The 17,857-nt window shown below is 42.9% G+C and overlaps 1 protein-coding gene across 1 annotated transcript in view; it reads left to right on the top strand.

Moving 5' to 3' along the window:
* The first annotated feature begins 1,171 nt into the window (after window positions 1–1,171).
* Window positions 1,172–17,857, top strand: part of BCO1 (beta-carotene oxygenase 1) — a 234,403-nt gene continuing 217,717 nt past the window's right edge. The window contains exon 1 of the mRNA XM_086945084.1: window positions 1,172–1,603. Coding sequence (XP_086801210.1) covers window positions 1,498–1,603 — 106 coding nt within the window. The 5' untranslated portion in view covers window positions 1,172–1,497. The remainder of the gene's footprint in view (window positions 1,604–17,857) is intronic.

Below are 17,857 nucleotides of genomic sequence, written 5' to 3'. Positions count from 1 at the left end.
TGAGGTCACTTGTCCTCGCTTCTTGCGATTGTTGCGCCTCTCTAATGTGAGGAACCCAATGACAGGCAAGTGGGAAGGAGCTTTTGGATGACTGGATTGGTGGACTTGGAACGTGGGAGGAGGGTGGGGAGGGGTGGGTTAGGGTGGGTGGCTGGGGGTTTTGTTTGCTTGCCTTTTTTTTTCACCCAATGTTGATCGTTTGCACATACCAAACGCCTTTTTACGAACCTTACCCCCCACTTTGGAATGGTCCTATACGTTTTTGTTGAGCTCTGGATTTTTGCTATGCAATGGGTGAAGGGGTTGATATTGATAAACGCGTTCTGTGTATGTGCTTTGATTTTCCAATAAAAAGATTTAATACTAAAAAGGTCTTACTACACCTTAGGTCTTAATACTCCATATGATGTGTTTAACCTAATTACTTTTGCGCAACTGTGGATTCCAGTCCTTGTATTTTGCACTCTAGAGGTTTTGTTTTACTAAGCTCTGTAATTTGTTCATACACTCGTGGTGGCGATACTTGGTGGTCTGCTTTCTTTTACTCTTTTGCAGTGTAATAGGTCTTGCATTTTTTAAACTTTGACCTATTGGTAATGTAACGAACAATGCCTTTTATTAAAGCAGGTTTTTAAACATATAAATAAAAAGAATTGTCATTTACAATGCCAATAGCTGAAAATCTAGCAATCGCGAGACCTATTGCATTGCAAATGCTTGTTAATAAGTTGTGCTCAATCATGTTAAGTGTAAAGAAGGCTTTTGTTCTGCCCAATTACCAGAAGGCATCAGCTTTGCCACTTTAAGAGTTCTCTTGTTTACTCTGGAGACACCAGTTTCTGTTGGAAGAGGGAGGGAGGCGACACATCTCACAGGAGAGGAAGTGTGCGTAGAGCAGCTGGGAGATGGTGAGAATGCGTGCAAGGAGTAAGCGCGAGAGCATGTGGTGGGGAGGATGCATAGTCCGTGGGAACGCGTGCTGTGGCAGCTCTAGCACTAGATTGGATTGGGTTGGAAGATGGTCGCGGGGAGAAGGTGTAAGGAGCTAGGGTGACGCGAGCATGTGTCCAAGGGCGAAAAGCGTGTAGAGGGGTGGGGGGAGCAGGTAGAGACCGTGAATGCGGACAGTAAAGTGTGAGCTTTTGCAGAGGAAGGACATCGGCGGGGAAAGGGGATCTCAGCAGTGCAGGGGGAAGCGGAAGCCTGTGATTGGGTGGGCAAGGTGGTGGGATTTATGCAACTGGTTACATAAGGTTCAGCGAGGCAGGGCGTGAGTGCGCGCTCAGTGAAGTGTGAAAACGTGTGGGGAGGGGCGGGACTGGGATGTGTGCGACGGAGCAGATGGAGCAGCCGGCCGCTCTCCCCGCTTATAGCACTCATCCGTAAGATGCAGAATCAGCGCGCGCTGCACTTTGGCCAAGGGCTCGCTATAAATACCAGGAGGAGCTCGGCCCCGCTGCACTCCGGGGCTGGGATCAGGACACGCGCGCGCACACCATGGACAGCAGCAGCAGCAGCAGGGCCGAGGCCAGCGCGGCGCTGAAGAAGGTGTTTTATAGATCAAGAGAGGAGTGCCCAGAACCGCTGAAAGCACGGGTGCAAGGTAAGGAGGGGAGAGGCCGTGTACCGCCAGAGGAGAGGGGAGGAAAGTAAGGGAGAAAGAGAGGAGCGAGATTGTATGCCAACAAGTGTGAGATGCGAAACTGTACCAGAGAGTGAAAACACGGGGGAGGGAGTACGAGAGGGGGGGGGGGGGGGGGAGAAGAGCGAGAGAGGCGAGGCTCTGTGGGAGGGGAGGGCGAACTCTAGTGAGAGAGAGGAGCAAGGCTGTGTACCAGAGAGAGAGGGGGAGGAGGTGGAGGATGGAGGGAGAGGATAGGGAGCGGGCAGATAGCGAGAGACAGGCCAGGCTGTGTGTGGAGGGGTGAGACCTAGTACCAGTGAGAGAGATAAGAAGTGTAGTGATCTCATGGATGGGGGAAACAAAAGAACAAATAGGGCAATTGGTGGGAGCGCATAGAAAAGGGAAACAGCGAGAGGAAAAGAGGAATAGAGAGCGAGAAAGGGGAATGGAAAAGACGAAATAAAATGGTAGGGAGATAATAGACGGCGGCCAGGGCGAGAGGGAGGGGGGGTGGCGCCAGGCATGGACGGGTGGCTGCGTGCGGCACCTGACTCGAGTCAGAAACACGCTTGGCCCCAGCCCAGCAGAGAGAGGAACACGTGGTTGTGCAGCACTTACCCCGGTCTGCGGGATTTTGAGTGGAAATAGATGGATGTCTGGCATCCGGCCCAGGGTGCGTGGGAGAGGGGTCGGTGGGAACAGCTGGAGGGAGCGGGGAGGAGGCGGGAGGGAGTGGTCTGGTCAGAAAGACAGGACCGAGCAGCTCCAGCCCTGTGTGAGGAACACCAGGTCTGATATCTGTGTGCAGAACATTCGGGCTCTTACCACACCGTCCAGCGGCACTGAGTACACACACCCCGTACTCGGTCCATTCTGCGCTCCCACTAACTGCCCTATTTAAATGGGGAACCTGTGTGTGCATGTACTGCATCATTAAAAAAATCAACCCAAACATATCGTCCTGAGTGGACAGTTTTTCTTGACTCTTTGGCATGGCATATATCCTTCTTTTGCAGATGCAAAAAGGGCTTCCTGCATTTTTTTAAACCAGAGCAAAAAGAACAACTGATGGACAGAATGCTGAACAATGCAAACATTCACCCCCAGTCACAAAGATCTGGGTTTCATCCATTGTTCTTTTGCTCACCACACCACCCCAGTTTGGACCCAGCCATATGCAGAAATGTAGAGGATGATATTGGGGGGACGTCTGCCACAATCCCCATAACTGGGAATGACCATAGCCTTTTTAAAATATCTGTAGCAAAATGTGTACAGCCGTTAGGGCATGGTCCAAAAACAAGTGCTAGGATTGGATAAAATTCCGGGGACCTCTTCCTGGGGTGAGGTTGAAATCTCTGGAGCTTATTTTTCACCATTGTTCACAGCTTTCCTGCAAGGGGAACCTCTGCCCCCCATGTGGGCGGGGTCAGTAATTGTCCTCATTTATAAAAAGGGACCCGTGAACTTCCAATTAACTACCTACTTATTAGTCAGCTCAATAGCTCCCAAAAGTTATTTTCCAGCATTCTACTTGGCAGACTACAGGATTGAATGACAAATAATAACATCCTGTCCCCGTTGCAGGCGGGGTTTAGGAAGGCCACAAGTACGGTTGATCATGTGTACCGACTCTTTATGTTAATTTGGAAAACAGTCACACTGGGGGTGGTCACCTGTACATCATATTTGTAGACCTCCACTCCGCCTTTGATCTAGTCCCTAGGTCAACTCTATGGTGAGTGTTGCAGGAGCTAAGTGTGCCAAATTATCTACAAGATATCATAACGAGGCTGCACAACAATAACTATGCACAGGTCAGATGCGGGAAAGCGGGTGAGCTTAAAGAGACATTTCCAGTCAATAGAGGGGTCAGGCAGGGGTGCGTGCTTGCCCCCACTCTAAACTCACTCTACATCAATGGTCTTATAAAGCACTTAGATCAGGGTGACAACGATACCCCTAAGTTGGTAGACATGAAGATGCCTGGTCTCATGTTTGCCAACGATTCCCTCCTCATTTCCAAATCACCAATGAGCCTCCAAACACTACTGGGCCATTTTGAAGACTTTTGCATAGCACGGGGCCTTGAAATAAACATGGCCAAAGACAAGTATATGGTAATCAACCCGGGTCCCACAACCAGGGAAAATCCAACATTAACAGGAAAATCTTTGGAGAAAGTACAGACATTGATCTATTCGGGCATCATAGTAACAGAGCAGGGCGGGTGGCAGGCACACATTATGCAGCACAGATTACGACTAGAGCAAGTAGCAGGAAGCATTACAAAGCTGACCCGAAACTCTGAGTTCCGACCGGCACAGCCGACACTACAGGTCTACCACCACCAAACCCTGAGGAAGGCCACTTATGATGCAGAACTGTGGGGCCATCTAGATATCAGCAAGTCAGAGGGAAATCCCTGGAGTGCGCTAATTAACTTCACATACCAATATAGATACACTTATACATTTAAATGGCAGAAACCTATAGTTTACTGTGCTATAGGGAATACATAATAATTTCCACAGAGAAATAAAGTCGTTTACAATCTATTTTTAATAAAAGCCATACATCTGAACAACTTAAAATACAAGACAATTAAAATTTCAAAGAAATATTCTTTGAAAAGTATAAATACTTGAAATCAATATCTCTCATGCAAAATTAGACAATACAGCAGTTAAAATTTCAGGACAATGGAAAAACATATATATGACATTTCAGCAGTTCATAAACGATCAACAATGAAATAGGAAATAAACACTACAAAGTGACGAACTCCTAGTATAACTGTGGCTCCTAGATGTCTTTGCCACTATTGATCTGTAGATCCACGGGCCTATTATTACATTAGATTCTGTAGACAACTGTGACAGTAATACATGTACATCCAGTGTTTACTGGGCCCTAGTTGGATTCTTTATATCTGAGAAATACGTCGACGCGTTTCGGTGCAGTACATTTAATTCGTGGGCACCTTCTTCAGGACTTCTTTGGTAGGGGTTTCTTGTTTCAAAGAGTCTTGGTTTTTACTTTCTCCCCACTGACTGTGGTAGAGGATCCAAGCTGGGGCCTGTGTAGCGTTTCAATGGATTTCTGTAGTCTCTTGCTACTACGCCCTTTCTCTTTTTAAAGAAGCTCCTCGTATTGGGATGTCTTTTTCCGTCTTTTTAGTCCTTTTGGCAGTTTAAACTTGTATATCTTATAGTGTTTTAAAACTTTCCTTGAACGGGCATAGGATAACAGGATTCCTCCCGGGAACTGGATATGTTCTCGGTCTCGCCGGAGCCGCGTCTCTGCCTCGTTCAAATCACTCTCCCGGCGAGACCGAGAACATATCCAGTTCCCGGGAGGAATCCTGTTATCCTATGCCCGTTCAAGGAAAGTTTTAAAACACTATAAGATATACAAGTTTAAACTGCCAAAAGGACTGAAAAGACGGAAAAAGACATCCCAATACGAGGAGCTTCTTTAAAAAGAGAAAGGGCGTAGTAGCAAGAGACTACAGAAATCCATTGAAACGCTACACAGGCCCCAGCTTGGATCCTCTACCACAGTCAGTGGGGAGAAAGTAAAAACCAAGACTCTTTGAAACAAGAAACCCCTACCAAAGAAGTCCTGAAGAAGGTGCCACAGAATTAAATGTACAGCACCGAAACGCGTCAACGCAGTTCTCAGATATAAAGAATCCAACTAGGGCCCAGTAAACACTGGATGTACATGTATTACTGTCACAGTTGTCTACAGAAGCTAATGTAATAATAGGCCCGTGGATCTACAGATCAATAGTGGCAAAGACATCCAGGAGCCACAGTTATACTAGGGGTTCGTCACTTTGTAGTGTTTATTTCCTATTTCATTGTTGATCGTTTATGAACTGCTGAAATGTCATATATATGTTTTTCCATTGTCCTGAAATTTTAACTGCTGTATTGTCTAATTTTGCATGAGAGATATTGATTTCAAGTATTTTTACTTTTCAAAGAATATTTCTTTGAAATTTTAATTGTCTTGTATTTTAAGTTGTTCAGATGTATGGCTTTTATTAAAAATAGATTGTAAACGACTTTATTTCTCTGTGGAAATTATTATGTATTACCTATAGCACAGTAAACTATAGGTTTCTGCCATTTAAATGTATAAGTGTATCTATATTGGTATGTGAAGTTAATTAGCGCACTCCAGGGATTTCCCTCTGACTTGCTGTCGTTTTACCCTGTTCCCTGGTGAAAGTGGGGTACCCTCTCTTTTGAAATCAAAAAGCCATCTAGATATCTCCTCGCTAAAATTGGTGGAAAACCTATTCATGCAAACACTAGTGGGTATCCCGATAAGTATGCCTTCATTGCCACTAAGACTTGGTTTGGGGTTGTGACCTCTCTTGGATAAAGTTGGTTTCCATCCCATTCTCTTTTGCAGGAGTATCTGGCCTACCCTAGAGTTCTGTCCATACCAAGATGGATTAGAAGAAATACTTAGGCTGGTGGGATCAAGCAATGTACCTTGGATTAAGTATATTAAAGTCACCCTGGGGGAGATTGGGCTACCATCAATGTGGAGGCTAGATCGGAACCCAAAAATAATATCAAATTAGCATACTGGCAGCATCAAGAGTCTTTAATACACTCAAATGTGCAGCACAGCTCCCTGACCGATCATCAGAGAAGAATTCATGAATGAGATTGAACCCCCCCCAAGCGAGGCGTCTAGTCCACTGGTGTAACGAAACTTGAGGGAGACCCCCTGCAAGGTACGTGGAGGGCCCCCTCCAGGCTCATTAAGGAGCTCTCCGGGCAGAGTACTTTGCTGAGGGGTCCCCTGGAAATTGGGGACCCCACACCACAGGGGCTGCGGGGCCTGTGTTATGCCACTGGTCTATTGCTGCTATTTCGCTATGGAACCATGCCCGTCCATTGAGTTAAATCGCCTTTGACGGATGAGCAGCTCTGCCCAGGTTGTGGGTCCTATAGGAGTCTCTAGAACATGTCATGCTATTCTGTCCAGCCTACCTAACTAGTAGATATCTTTGGATCCTACCTCTGCCGAAATTTGGAGAGTAGAGAATATAAGTCTGCTCTAAGGATATTAAAAACTGATTGTAGTAAACCATTGGTTTTTGCACTCTCCTGCTACTTGTTGGCTATGTGGATAACAAGGGCCAAATTTAAGGCCTAAAATGGCTAAACATCTGGTGCAATTTTACTAAAGAGCTTACACATATAAAAAGTTCATTTTACTGTTTTATTTATTCTGAGTTCTTATTCTCTATCCACAAGACAGTTTTCAATATTGTTCTTAGCCACATTTACTTCTGGACTTTGTATTCATTGCATTATAATTGTCAATGTTTTACCATGCTTATATATGTGCTTTTATGGCCTTGAGCCAAAATAAAGCTTGTATGAAATGAATCAATTGAACTGCAGAACCTGCGGTGCTGGAAAGCAACCCGACGGTGAAGCATACAATGTTGTAAATGTAAAATGTAAACACACACATCATTTTTTTGCTGTCGAGAAATAACGCTCTGGCTACTTGGCTCTATCTTGAAATATTAAAAGTACACATGAGTTTCTCTTCAGAACCACCTGCAAAATCTCTTTTTTTAGGCAATATGTTTAGAATATTAAAGTATGTTCAGTAAACGCCAACTGGTCTGATGGAAACTAATGCAGTGCAGTACTTCAGAACTCTGACCTAGAAAGAAATGAGGTGGAAAATTACAGGTATTGGCAGAATATCAATTACTCTGGAATGTGGTAATATCATAGGGTAATCGCTTGTAGAGAAATAACACAGATAAAACGCTCAAGTCCTTATTTGTAAAAAACAAACCCCAAAATACCCCAAGTTATTATGCCCATTTCCCTAGATTCTCATGCCAAGATTATTGGGCAGGTGATTCTCAAGCAACTGATGAAGTGCCTTCTTCTATATCAATGTATTAGCCATAGCCAGAACGGTTCACACTCGAAACATCTACAGGAGACCCGTGTATGTATCCAGTCAACCTTGTGTCAAAAAGTGTAAGTGTTCTGCATTCTGGGTAAGAATAAAATGTTGGTGCTGTTAATGGAGAACTTCCCAGGAACACCCTCCCCTCAATGGCATTAGATGAGGACCTTTTAAATTGTTTTATGTCTTTAACTGAAAACATGTGCCAAACAGTTCAGACTACCATATAGATCTAGGTAACAGATAGTTTTGCCATAGAGACAGGGCAGAGTTTCAGATGTGTACCCACCCTTCGACTATTAGTGCTATTGATAAAATAAAGTGACAAACCATCTCAGAGCAAAAGAGCCTGATGCATCCATGGTAGAAATACAAAGAGTGCCCATTCTACTGTATGCAGAGCATTCATGGCTAAACAACAGGTGCCTGGTAGAGATTGCTGTGAGCTTTAGAGATATTTCCTCTGAGAGAATTCTTCAGGTCATTGTCCAAGAATCGAAAGTGATGTGCTTTAGGGCAAAAATTGTGTTTTTCCCAATTCAAGCGAGCAATTAGATTGCCCTGTATAGAGATACCCTGCTTCCCTTGATTGGGTTAACTGGATAAGGAGTGAAGCAAATGGAATAATACAACCAAATGGGGCTATTTTGCACTTCCACAGTTTCTTGGGAGACTCCTCTCTTATTTGAGGCTGTAGAGTATATCAGGCTAAATCCATAGTGTTGTACTTGGCCATTTTTGCAGGGTCATGCCCAGACTTTATGCCTTCACTTCTGCATCTACTGAATTTGTTTTTGTCGGCCTTTGGGCTCTGAGCTCTTCACCACTGCTAACCAGTGCTTAAGTGCTTGTGCTCTCTCCTCTAAACATGGTAGCATTGGCTTATACCTTAGTGACATATATAATTTACTTATAAGTACCTAGTATGGTGGCACTACAGAAGCACAGGGTCTGTTAATGAAATGCTACTAGTGGGCCTACAAAGCAAGCACAAGGAGATGATGGAGGGAGCTCTGAAACTTTTCAGACACTCACCCCCAGTCACAACTCTGGGTTGAATCCATCATCGTTCTTTAGCTCACTTCACCACCATCGTTCAGACACAGCTATACGCAAATCACTTTAGGCCCTGTGGCTCATGGGAACAGTCCAGCATGAACTGCCAAACCCTGTCTTACCTGGACCGGAAACAAGCATCCTGGGACCGTTTTCAGGCTAACAGACCTCATCAGCCAGGCTAGCTTGAATCCAGTGGCAAAGTGAGCCAGGAACCCACATCTGGGCATAACCTGTCAACTTAGGGCGAACAAAGCAAACACAAGGAGATGATGGACAGAGCGCTGAAACTTTTCGGACACTCACCCCCAGTCACAGATCTGGGATGAATCCATCATCGTTCTTTAGCTCACTTCGCCACCCAAGTTCAGACACAGCCATATGCAAATCAGTCTTGACCCTGTGCCTCATGGGAACAGTCCAGCCCGAATTGCCAAGCCATGTCTTCCCTGGGCCGGAAACAAACATCGTGAGACTGGTTTATAGCTAACAGCCCTCATCAGCCAGGTTAGCTTGAATCCAGTGCCAAAGTGAGCAAGAGACCCACGTCTGGGCATTCCCTGCCATCTTAGGGCGAACTAGTAGGCTTGCAGCACCGCAATGTATTTTAAAAGGTAAGAAATGCATTTTTAAGTTTCACATGTCCTGGTAGTGAAAAACTCTTAAATAGGGTTTTCTCTACTGTAAGGGCTATCTCTCCCATAGTATACCATTGGTGTTGCTTTGTTACATCTTGCAAGTGAAATTTCCAAATAGGAAGAGATAACCAGTTCTAGTGTCTTTGGAATCACAATTTAAAACCCAAACTTATGGTGGAGTTGGATTTTAAATTACAATTCTGAAAATACCACTTTTAGAAAGATGCCATTTTATTGCCTTAGCATTTTGGTGTCTGTAGCCTGTCTCTGGTCACATGGCAGGGTGTAGCTGACAGTTGGACTTTGTATTCCTTTCACTAACACAAAACACAGGGGGGAGAGAGGTACCACCTTCCCTTTGCCCTCCATACTCTTACATTTACTCACACATAGGAAAGGAAGGGGATTGCAAATGGGTCTGTTGTCTTTATGGGAGCTGCTCATTTTACTCCACTGGAAACAAGTTTCTTGTTTTAATACTGCCCTCACTCACTATATAGTGTCATGCTTCATTATAGGGCACGCATCAACATTATGGCGCAGACCAACTTACAGAATGGAGAGAAATAGAAAACACATTTTTGTTCGTTATTGTCAGATGTTCAAGGACTCAAGGAAGTCTCTCTGTCCCATCTGAGTCAAAGATCCTTTCAACACATAAAAAATATCAAAACTACCTAGGAGATAGTCCGTAAAATTTTATTTTGGACTTCTCCTGGCAGGTTTAAAATTATCTGGGCGACGTATTTCTGGATCATTAGTATCCTTTCCCCCTAATCATTGTGTTAATTATATATTTGTGTATTCCTCCTTGACAGTCACACACAATGGGGAGCTTAGGTGTGACTGGATGGACCGTTAGTGGCAGGATGGGTGGAAGGAGCTAGGCCGAGCCCTACTTACACTTGAATAGGCTGTGTCCTGCCTCCACACAAAGGACTATATATCCCCTGCAGTTAGTCTGGAACCAAAACAGAGGAGGCAGGGCATCTGTGCACTTCAAAGGCAGGCCTCCAGAAGCCACGTCCCACTTCAAAATTACAACTGTGTATAAATACTGGACCTCAGACACCAACTATTCAGTACACTTCTGGATCTGTGGATACTCTGCCAGGAAGAAGGACTGCTGTGCTGCTACTAGGACTACAAATTTGCCGGACTGCTGTTCTAAATGAACTGATGCCCTGCTGTGCTGCCCTCTTGCCTGGTAAAGAAGAACTGAACCTGCAACTTCATCTTGAATCCAGGATCACAGAGTGACACCAAGGACGAGATACTCTGTGACCTTCTGATCTGAGCCTCAGGGAAATAAAAGGCTCCCCACCAGCTCCTGGTTACAGCTGTAGCGAGTTCCTGACCTCCAAGTGGTGCTTTTCAGGACCTGGAGCCGTGGTGTCGCTCACAGGCTCTTAAATCAAGCTTTTGGACTCTGTAATTGAACACAGTCACCTTTGCACCGAGAGCACTCTGCTTGCACCGAAAATCAGCGTGAGCCACGGCCAACCTGTCTCTTCGCATTGCAGCATCTACCGCGTTTGGGGAACTGCCAACGCAAAGCAACAGCCCACCCATCCCCAACAGCCTCCCGCCATGCCCTCCTTGATCTGAGCGACTCTCTCCATCATGAACGGAACTCTTGGCACAAAACTTGAGAAGGTAAAACTTCAGCCACAATCCATCATGGTCGGCATGAACTTTTGACTTTGACCAAGTCTAGCACCACCAGATAGCCGCAGTTGGCGCTTTGGTATTTTAGGCATAATGTTACACTTTATTCTTTAGAAAAATCATAACTCCAGTTCTTCAGATTAGAATTTTGTTGTTTTGGTCTTTTTTATTTATTACATTTTATATTTTTTTAACTTGGTGAGGGATACTTTTAGTGTGGTGTTTTCACTGTTGTAGTGTGTGAAGTGTTACACAAGCACTTTCCACATTGCCTCTAAGTTAAGCCTGACTGGTCTATACCAAGCTACCAGGGGGTTGACCACAGACTACTTTGGGGTTTGCTTGTGCTTTACCCTGACAAGCATTGTGGTTGCTGCCTGACCCCAGTCAACCACTAACCCAATTTCTCACACACAGCATGGGCCAAATATGGAAAATATGCGCAAATTACTTTGATAAGACTAGGATGTTACCCTAAATATATTATTAGAAAAATACTGCCACAAAATATATAGATTTATCCTTTGGAATGTTAATTATCTATTAACTCACTGACAGAAACTTTAGAAATTGAGAGAGCATGGTAATGGATAAAGTGTTGGCAGAGTAAGGCACACATTTTGTTAAAGTTCCTCATTCAGGAATTGGTATGCTCCTGCCAACTGATTAAAGTCTCAAGATTCACTAGACCTGATTATGAGTTCCCCGTATTTGAGTGTGGGAAAACCAGATAGGTAATATCTCTGATTCTGACCTGCAACCTCACACTTAAATCCAGGGAGTACAAGTTATTTCTCTAGGAATGGGAAATAACATGTGGATAAGAGAATACCAGGCTCAAATCTGCATCTTTTTCCACCTTCTGCGGTAAATACATGGGCCCAAATATGTACCCATGGAGCAGGTGATAAATTGGTGATGGGAATTTTTGGAGGCCGGTGGTAGAGTTTGCAGGGTGGGAGGGTAGAGTAGGAGATGGGGTAATGTTTGTTGCATTTAGAGAGTAGGCAGGGCAGGCACAGCATCTGGCCACTCAAAGACTGGCCCTGAATTATCCGATCCGGAGTTGTCAGACCTAGTAATTCTGGACCTCAGACACTGAGAAAGTTAGAATGGCCAATGCGATATCTCCTCATAATGAGTACCTTAGCAGGTAAGCAAATTATGCATAGGTTAATTTTGAGGGACTAGGTCCAAGGCCAGTCTGGCCTTCTGGTGTCGCTCGGTGCGACAATTCCTGTTGGCGCCCCCTCTCAATGACCAGCTCTGCCACCGATTCCCTCACTAGCACCCTTTAAGAGTGCCATTTAGTTTTATAGCACCACTCGAACCAGTGTATGGTGTCAGAGCATTTTACACCACACACACATTGCACATATGTGTGTAAATCAGTGTATTGGAAATGTTACATCAGATAGGACTACAAGGTGTGGTGTAGGAGTGACATGTCATCGATACTGTTAGGCTATATAGTCTGAGTCCTTAATCTGGAAAAGCACACATTCAGAATCTAAAATGTAACATTATTGTTAGGGGTTCTCTTTCATAATAAGAATTGTTTCTACCCAAATGAACCCTTTTCACAAGATTAGGATGATGGAAGACTGGGCAAAAAACATATAGCTCTAACATATACCTTGCAGTGTGCATGCAGCTATTTGATGACAGGTAATAGTTCAATGTTCTATATTAAGATTTTGACTTAGAAACCACAAGTAACTAAAGGATCTCACTTACAGAAGCAGTAACCCACTGACCTATTTACATTATATGCACTTCCTTAACTGCATGGCACACAGTCTTAGCAACAGGCATCTTAATCCTCTGCACTACCTTAGGATGAGTCAACACTTCCACTAGACAAACCTGCAGTCTCTTTCCAGTAAGACCATTAATCGCCGGATCTATCTTGACGTTTTAATTGATGCCTGAAAATTGCTGGAGACCAGGAAAGCGTCAGCAGGTGCTTTTAAAATGATAGTATACATTTTCAACGTGCATTGGCATAGCCAATAGGTCTCACCTTTGGGACCTTATGTGTTTAGCCAGAACGTTTGGCTATGTTGTAGAGCATTGTGGCTGCTGTGCTTTATGTTAAAAAGTTATAATAAAAAGTGTTAAGCATTTTTGTTACCTTTATACAAACGAAGACGACATTATATACAACTGAAAAACCTGATTAAAAAAAGATTTTACATAAAAAATGTCTTCTAGTTCTTTTGTACTTGCACTGCTGACAACTTCTTCCTGCCTGTTTTCATGCTTGAGTGGTATTATGGGGAGTGTATTTTGTATTTAGTAGAGTGTAATTATGTGGCGTGTAATTATGTGGCACTGAGTGGTATTATTTGAAGTGTATGTTGCACTGAGTGCAGTATAATTATGTAGCATAGAATTATGTGGCACTGAGTGGTATTGTGTGGAGTGTATGTTGCATCAGTAGAGTGCAATTATGTGACGTGTAATTATGTGGCACTGAGTGGTATTATGACACAGGGCCTTCTGGAAACATCTGCCGGCTCAGGAGCTCATTAGCTGCTCCCCGCCCCTCAGACTGTCACATTGGCAGCCTTTTGGACTCAGACATTCCCAGACGTGGGTCCCATGCTCATTGCACCATTGGATTCAAGCTAGCCTGGCTGATGAGGGGGGATTCCCCGAAACCGATCCCAGGATGCTTTTTTTGGTCGAGGACCTGATTTGACAGTTGGTGCTGGTCTGTTCCCATAAGGAACTGTTTCAAGACTGATTTGCATATAGCTGGGTCCAAACACGGGTGGTGTGGTGAGAAAAAGAATGATGGATTAAACCTAGATCCTTGTGACGGCGGGGCGAATGTTTGCATTGTCCAGGATTACGTCCATCAATTGTTTCTTTTGCATTTGTTGCCCTAAGTGGAAAGGGTATGCCCAGACTTGAGTCCAGTGCTCACTGCGCCGCTACTTGATTCAAGCTAGCCTAGCTGATGAAGGGTGATGCCCCAAAAGCAGTCCCAGGATGCTAGTTTCTGGTCCAGGGAGGACCTCACTTGGCAGTTCGGACTGGACTGTTCCCACAAGGAACAGGGTCAAGACTGATTTGCATATGGCTAGGTCCAAACTGGGGTGGCATGGTGGGCAAAAGAATGATGCATTAAACCCAGATCCTTGTGATTTGGATGAATTTGCATTGTTCACCACTCCGTCCATAAATTGTTTCTTTTACATAGCTAGTGGGAAAGCAAGCCTTAAAAGGGCATGATAGAGAAGGCATTACGAGTTTTCTTATCTTTTATCCCTGGAATAAGAAGTTTTCGACATATCTTGTATCAGTTGGGAAGTTTAAGAGAATTTAGGCTCTAAACGAATCTTGGTCACCAATATTTTGTTCATAAGTTCCATAAAAAACAGCACGTTTGATCTCATTTACCCTCTGAACAAGCATCGGCATAGCCAATAGGTCTCGCCTTTGATATCTTATAAGTGTTTAGCTACATATTTTGAGTTTGCGTAAGTGTTTAAGCTGTTTAAATGCTGGTAAGTTGTATGTACTTCTGTGAATGTTTGCTTAGTATGTTTTTTTTGTGATGGGGTGGATAAATAATAGGAGTGTGAAGGTTAGTTAGTTAGTGATAGTGAGAGAATTAGTTATTAAGAGAGAGTGAGTGTAAGTTAGTTAGTGAGACAGTTAGTGAGTGAGAGAGTTAGTTAGTGAGAGTGAGAGAGTTAGTTAGTTTGTTAGTTAGTGAGTGAGTTAGTAAGTCAGTTAGCAACTGAGTTAGTTAGTTAGTGAGATAGTTAGTCGGTGAGAGTGAGTTAGTTAGTGAGAAAGTTAGTTATTGTGAGTGAGAGAGTTTGTTAATTTTTTAGTTTGTTAGAGTGAAATAGTTATTTACTTAGAGTGAGAGTGAGTTAGTTAGTGCGAGTGAGTGAGTTAGTTAGTGAGAGTGAGAGAGTTTATTAGTGATTGTGTGAGAGAGTTAGTTACTTAGTTAAACTGGCATTGAGAATTTACGTATGCAAATTGCTTTTGTCCTCACACCTGAAGTGACCTTGTACGGGGAAGGGTGGGAAGGCAGTTCAGAGGCCATGTCTAAAGATTGACGAAGTGCATTATTTTTAGCCTGGTCTATTGTCTACAGTAATTCCAAAATGAAGATATGGATCAGTGTGAAAAATATAAACTATTCTTATTTAAAGCCCTCCTGGGTGCACGTTTAAAAATAGGCAAGTTTGTACTTTCGTATTTGTGTTCTGCCATTGACTTTGCCTAGTATGTGGCACATAGCAATTTCCGGTGCTACGCATTGCTACTCTTAGTGTGGAGTTAAAGCACAGATAACATATCTGAAAACCCATGCAGGGTAGTGCTACTTGTGTGTCCATTGCTCTCATTTTATACTTTTGTACCGGATTGTGTTTCACTTGTAAGGTAGGAGTGAAAACACAGCTTTTAAAGAAGAAATCACTTAAATATTGACTAAACCTGTATGTAGCTCCAACTCTGCTGCATGCATACTATTGTAGTCATTTATAATAGTACTGTTTTATATAGTGTTTCATACCATTCGTCTGCTATTTCTAGGCACAGTAAAAACCTGTGTTATTAGCCAATTTGTAACTGAATTTATATATTTATTCAATAGTGTTTTGAATTTTCTTTTTATTCAAAAGTAGATGACTTATTGGGGGGTGTTGTAAAATATATATGTATCTTTTTGTAATCTGACAATGTTAATTTCGCACTGTGGTTTTATTAGGTTTTTTAAAAATTATTATTTATTGCGATTATATATATATATATATATATATATATATATATATATATATATATATATATATATATATATATATATTCAAACTTTGAGCAGAGGATTAGTTACCGGGATCCATATCCCTTAGTCAGGTGGCGTGTTGCGCTCGGCTAATCCCATCGCCGAGTATTGACAATGTCCAAAAGAAACTGCTTTCAAAAGCAAAAACACGCACTCGGAAAGGTGCAGCAAAAAGGGGTTTATTCACGAGGTAACGCTACGCGTTTCAGCACAAGGGTGCCTTGATCACACGTAAAAACCTGTGTTATTAGCCAATTTGTAACTGAATTTATATATTTATTCAATAGTGTTTTGAATTTTCTTTTTATTCAAAAGTAGATGACTTATTGGGGGGTGTTGTAAAATATATATGTATCTTTTTGTAATCTGACAATGTTAATTTCGCACTGTGGTTTTATTAGGTTTTTTAAAAATTATTATTTATTGCGATTATATATATATATATATTTTCCAAAAACAACTTTCCCATCAAAAAGTTGACTCGAGCCCAGATCCTTTTAGCGTGCAGTAATTTATTTACACAGAATGTCAATCAACACCCGACGCGTTTTGGTGCAGCCGCACCTTGGTCACGGGTAACGGTGTTTACTCGCATTAACATTTTTAAAGTAAATCAACATATAAACGTAAACGTAGGACTACTCGTCCTCACACCAGTGTTTGCTCTACCTCTGTGTGGCGGCCATATTTAAATGTATAATTGACCACAGGAATAGTATACATCATGTATAGACAAAACCTTTGCGGACAAATGAAATTAATTCTTGTAACAATTAGATTCGATTTGTTACATGTAGGTGCCCATAAGCATTTACACTTTATCCCAAGTCACTGATTCGCAAAATTTAGCCCATGTGGGCACATGTACCCATACTCAGATACACATAGCGTGACAATTCTGCCCCAGTGGGCATAATGATTTCGTGCGCTGGATTCGGCCCCAGTGGGCATGAATGCCCCCTTACATTACAGTGTCCTTGAACTCAAAGAAGTAATTGAACTCATAAAGTTTTTTAAATCAACAAATGCATAGTCCTGTGATTCCATCCAATCAAATCAGCAGCAACCAGTGGTTTTACATCCTCCCTGTGCGGCGACATATGTGTCTCCTACAAACATAAAAGATACGATCACTTTAAAATATACACAAAATAATTTAAAAATCCAAGACAGCTTCAAATTCATGTTTTTAAAGGGATTCCATCACTAGAGTATTTTCAGTACGGTGAATACATTACATTGACTCCTAAATTAAGTGGACAGCTAACCCCTCATCCCTATTCAACCCCAGAGGTTGCACAGTGTCATATTTAATTATGAACCTTGATTCAAGTTGTCGTAGTTGTCTTATTCTATTACCACCTCGTTCCGATGGTGGCACCCTGTCTAAAGCACAAAACTTGAATACACTCAGATTCTTTCCATGAAAATCCTTAAAATGTTTGGCTATGGGATAGTTTTTGTCCTCATTAGTTATGGCCCTCATGTGTTCCAGTACTCGTTTTTTGCAGGGATGTTTTGTGCTTCCAATATATGTCAGTGGACACGGGCACTGTAGTGCATAGACACAATAGTCAGATTTGCACGTAAGATGTTTTTGAATCCTGAAAGGTTTGTTATTCCTGGACAGAGTGATTTCCTTCCTGTTGACACTATTCTTACAGGCTTTGCATGAGCGACAGGTAAAGAAGCCTTCCACCTTCCTGGTGTCTACTTTGTCCTTTACCATGTTGCTGCAAAGCACATCTTTCAGGGCTGGACACTTCCTGTAGGTAATCATGGGTTGATTTCCCACAGCATCTTTTAGTGTTTCGTCCAACTGGAGTACATGCCAAAATTTTTTCAGACTTCTTCTGACCTGCCATGTTTGGTCGGAATATGTGGTGATGAATCTTAATGGTCCCTCTTCACTGTCATCTGGTGGTTTAGATACAAGGAGATCTTTCCTATTTACGTCTCTGACTTTGTTACAGGCTTGTTCGACCACTTTGGCCGAATAGCCCCTCACCCTGAATCTCTCCTTCATGATATTCATTTCTTTGTGGAAGTCTGCATTGGTTGCACAGTTCCTCTTCGCACGTAGCAACTCGCCAAAAG

The sequence above is a fragment of the Lissotriton vulgaris genome, chromosome 12 (genome assembly GCF_964263255.1).
Source record: "Lissotriton vulgaris chromosome 12, aLisVul1.2, whole genome shotgun sequence".
NCBI lineage: Eukaryota > Metazoa > Chordata > Amphibia > Caudata > Salamandridae > Lissotriton > Lissotriton vulgaris.
This window is presented reverse-complemented; position numbering and strand designations above follow the sequence as displayed.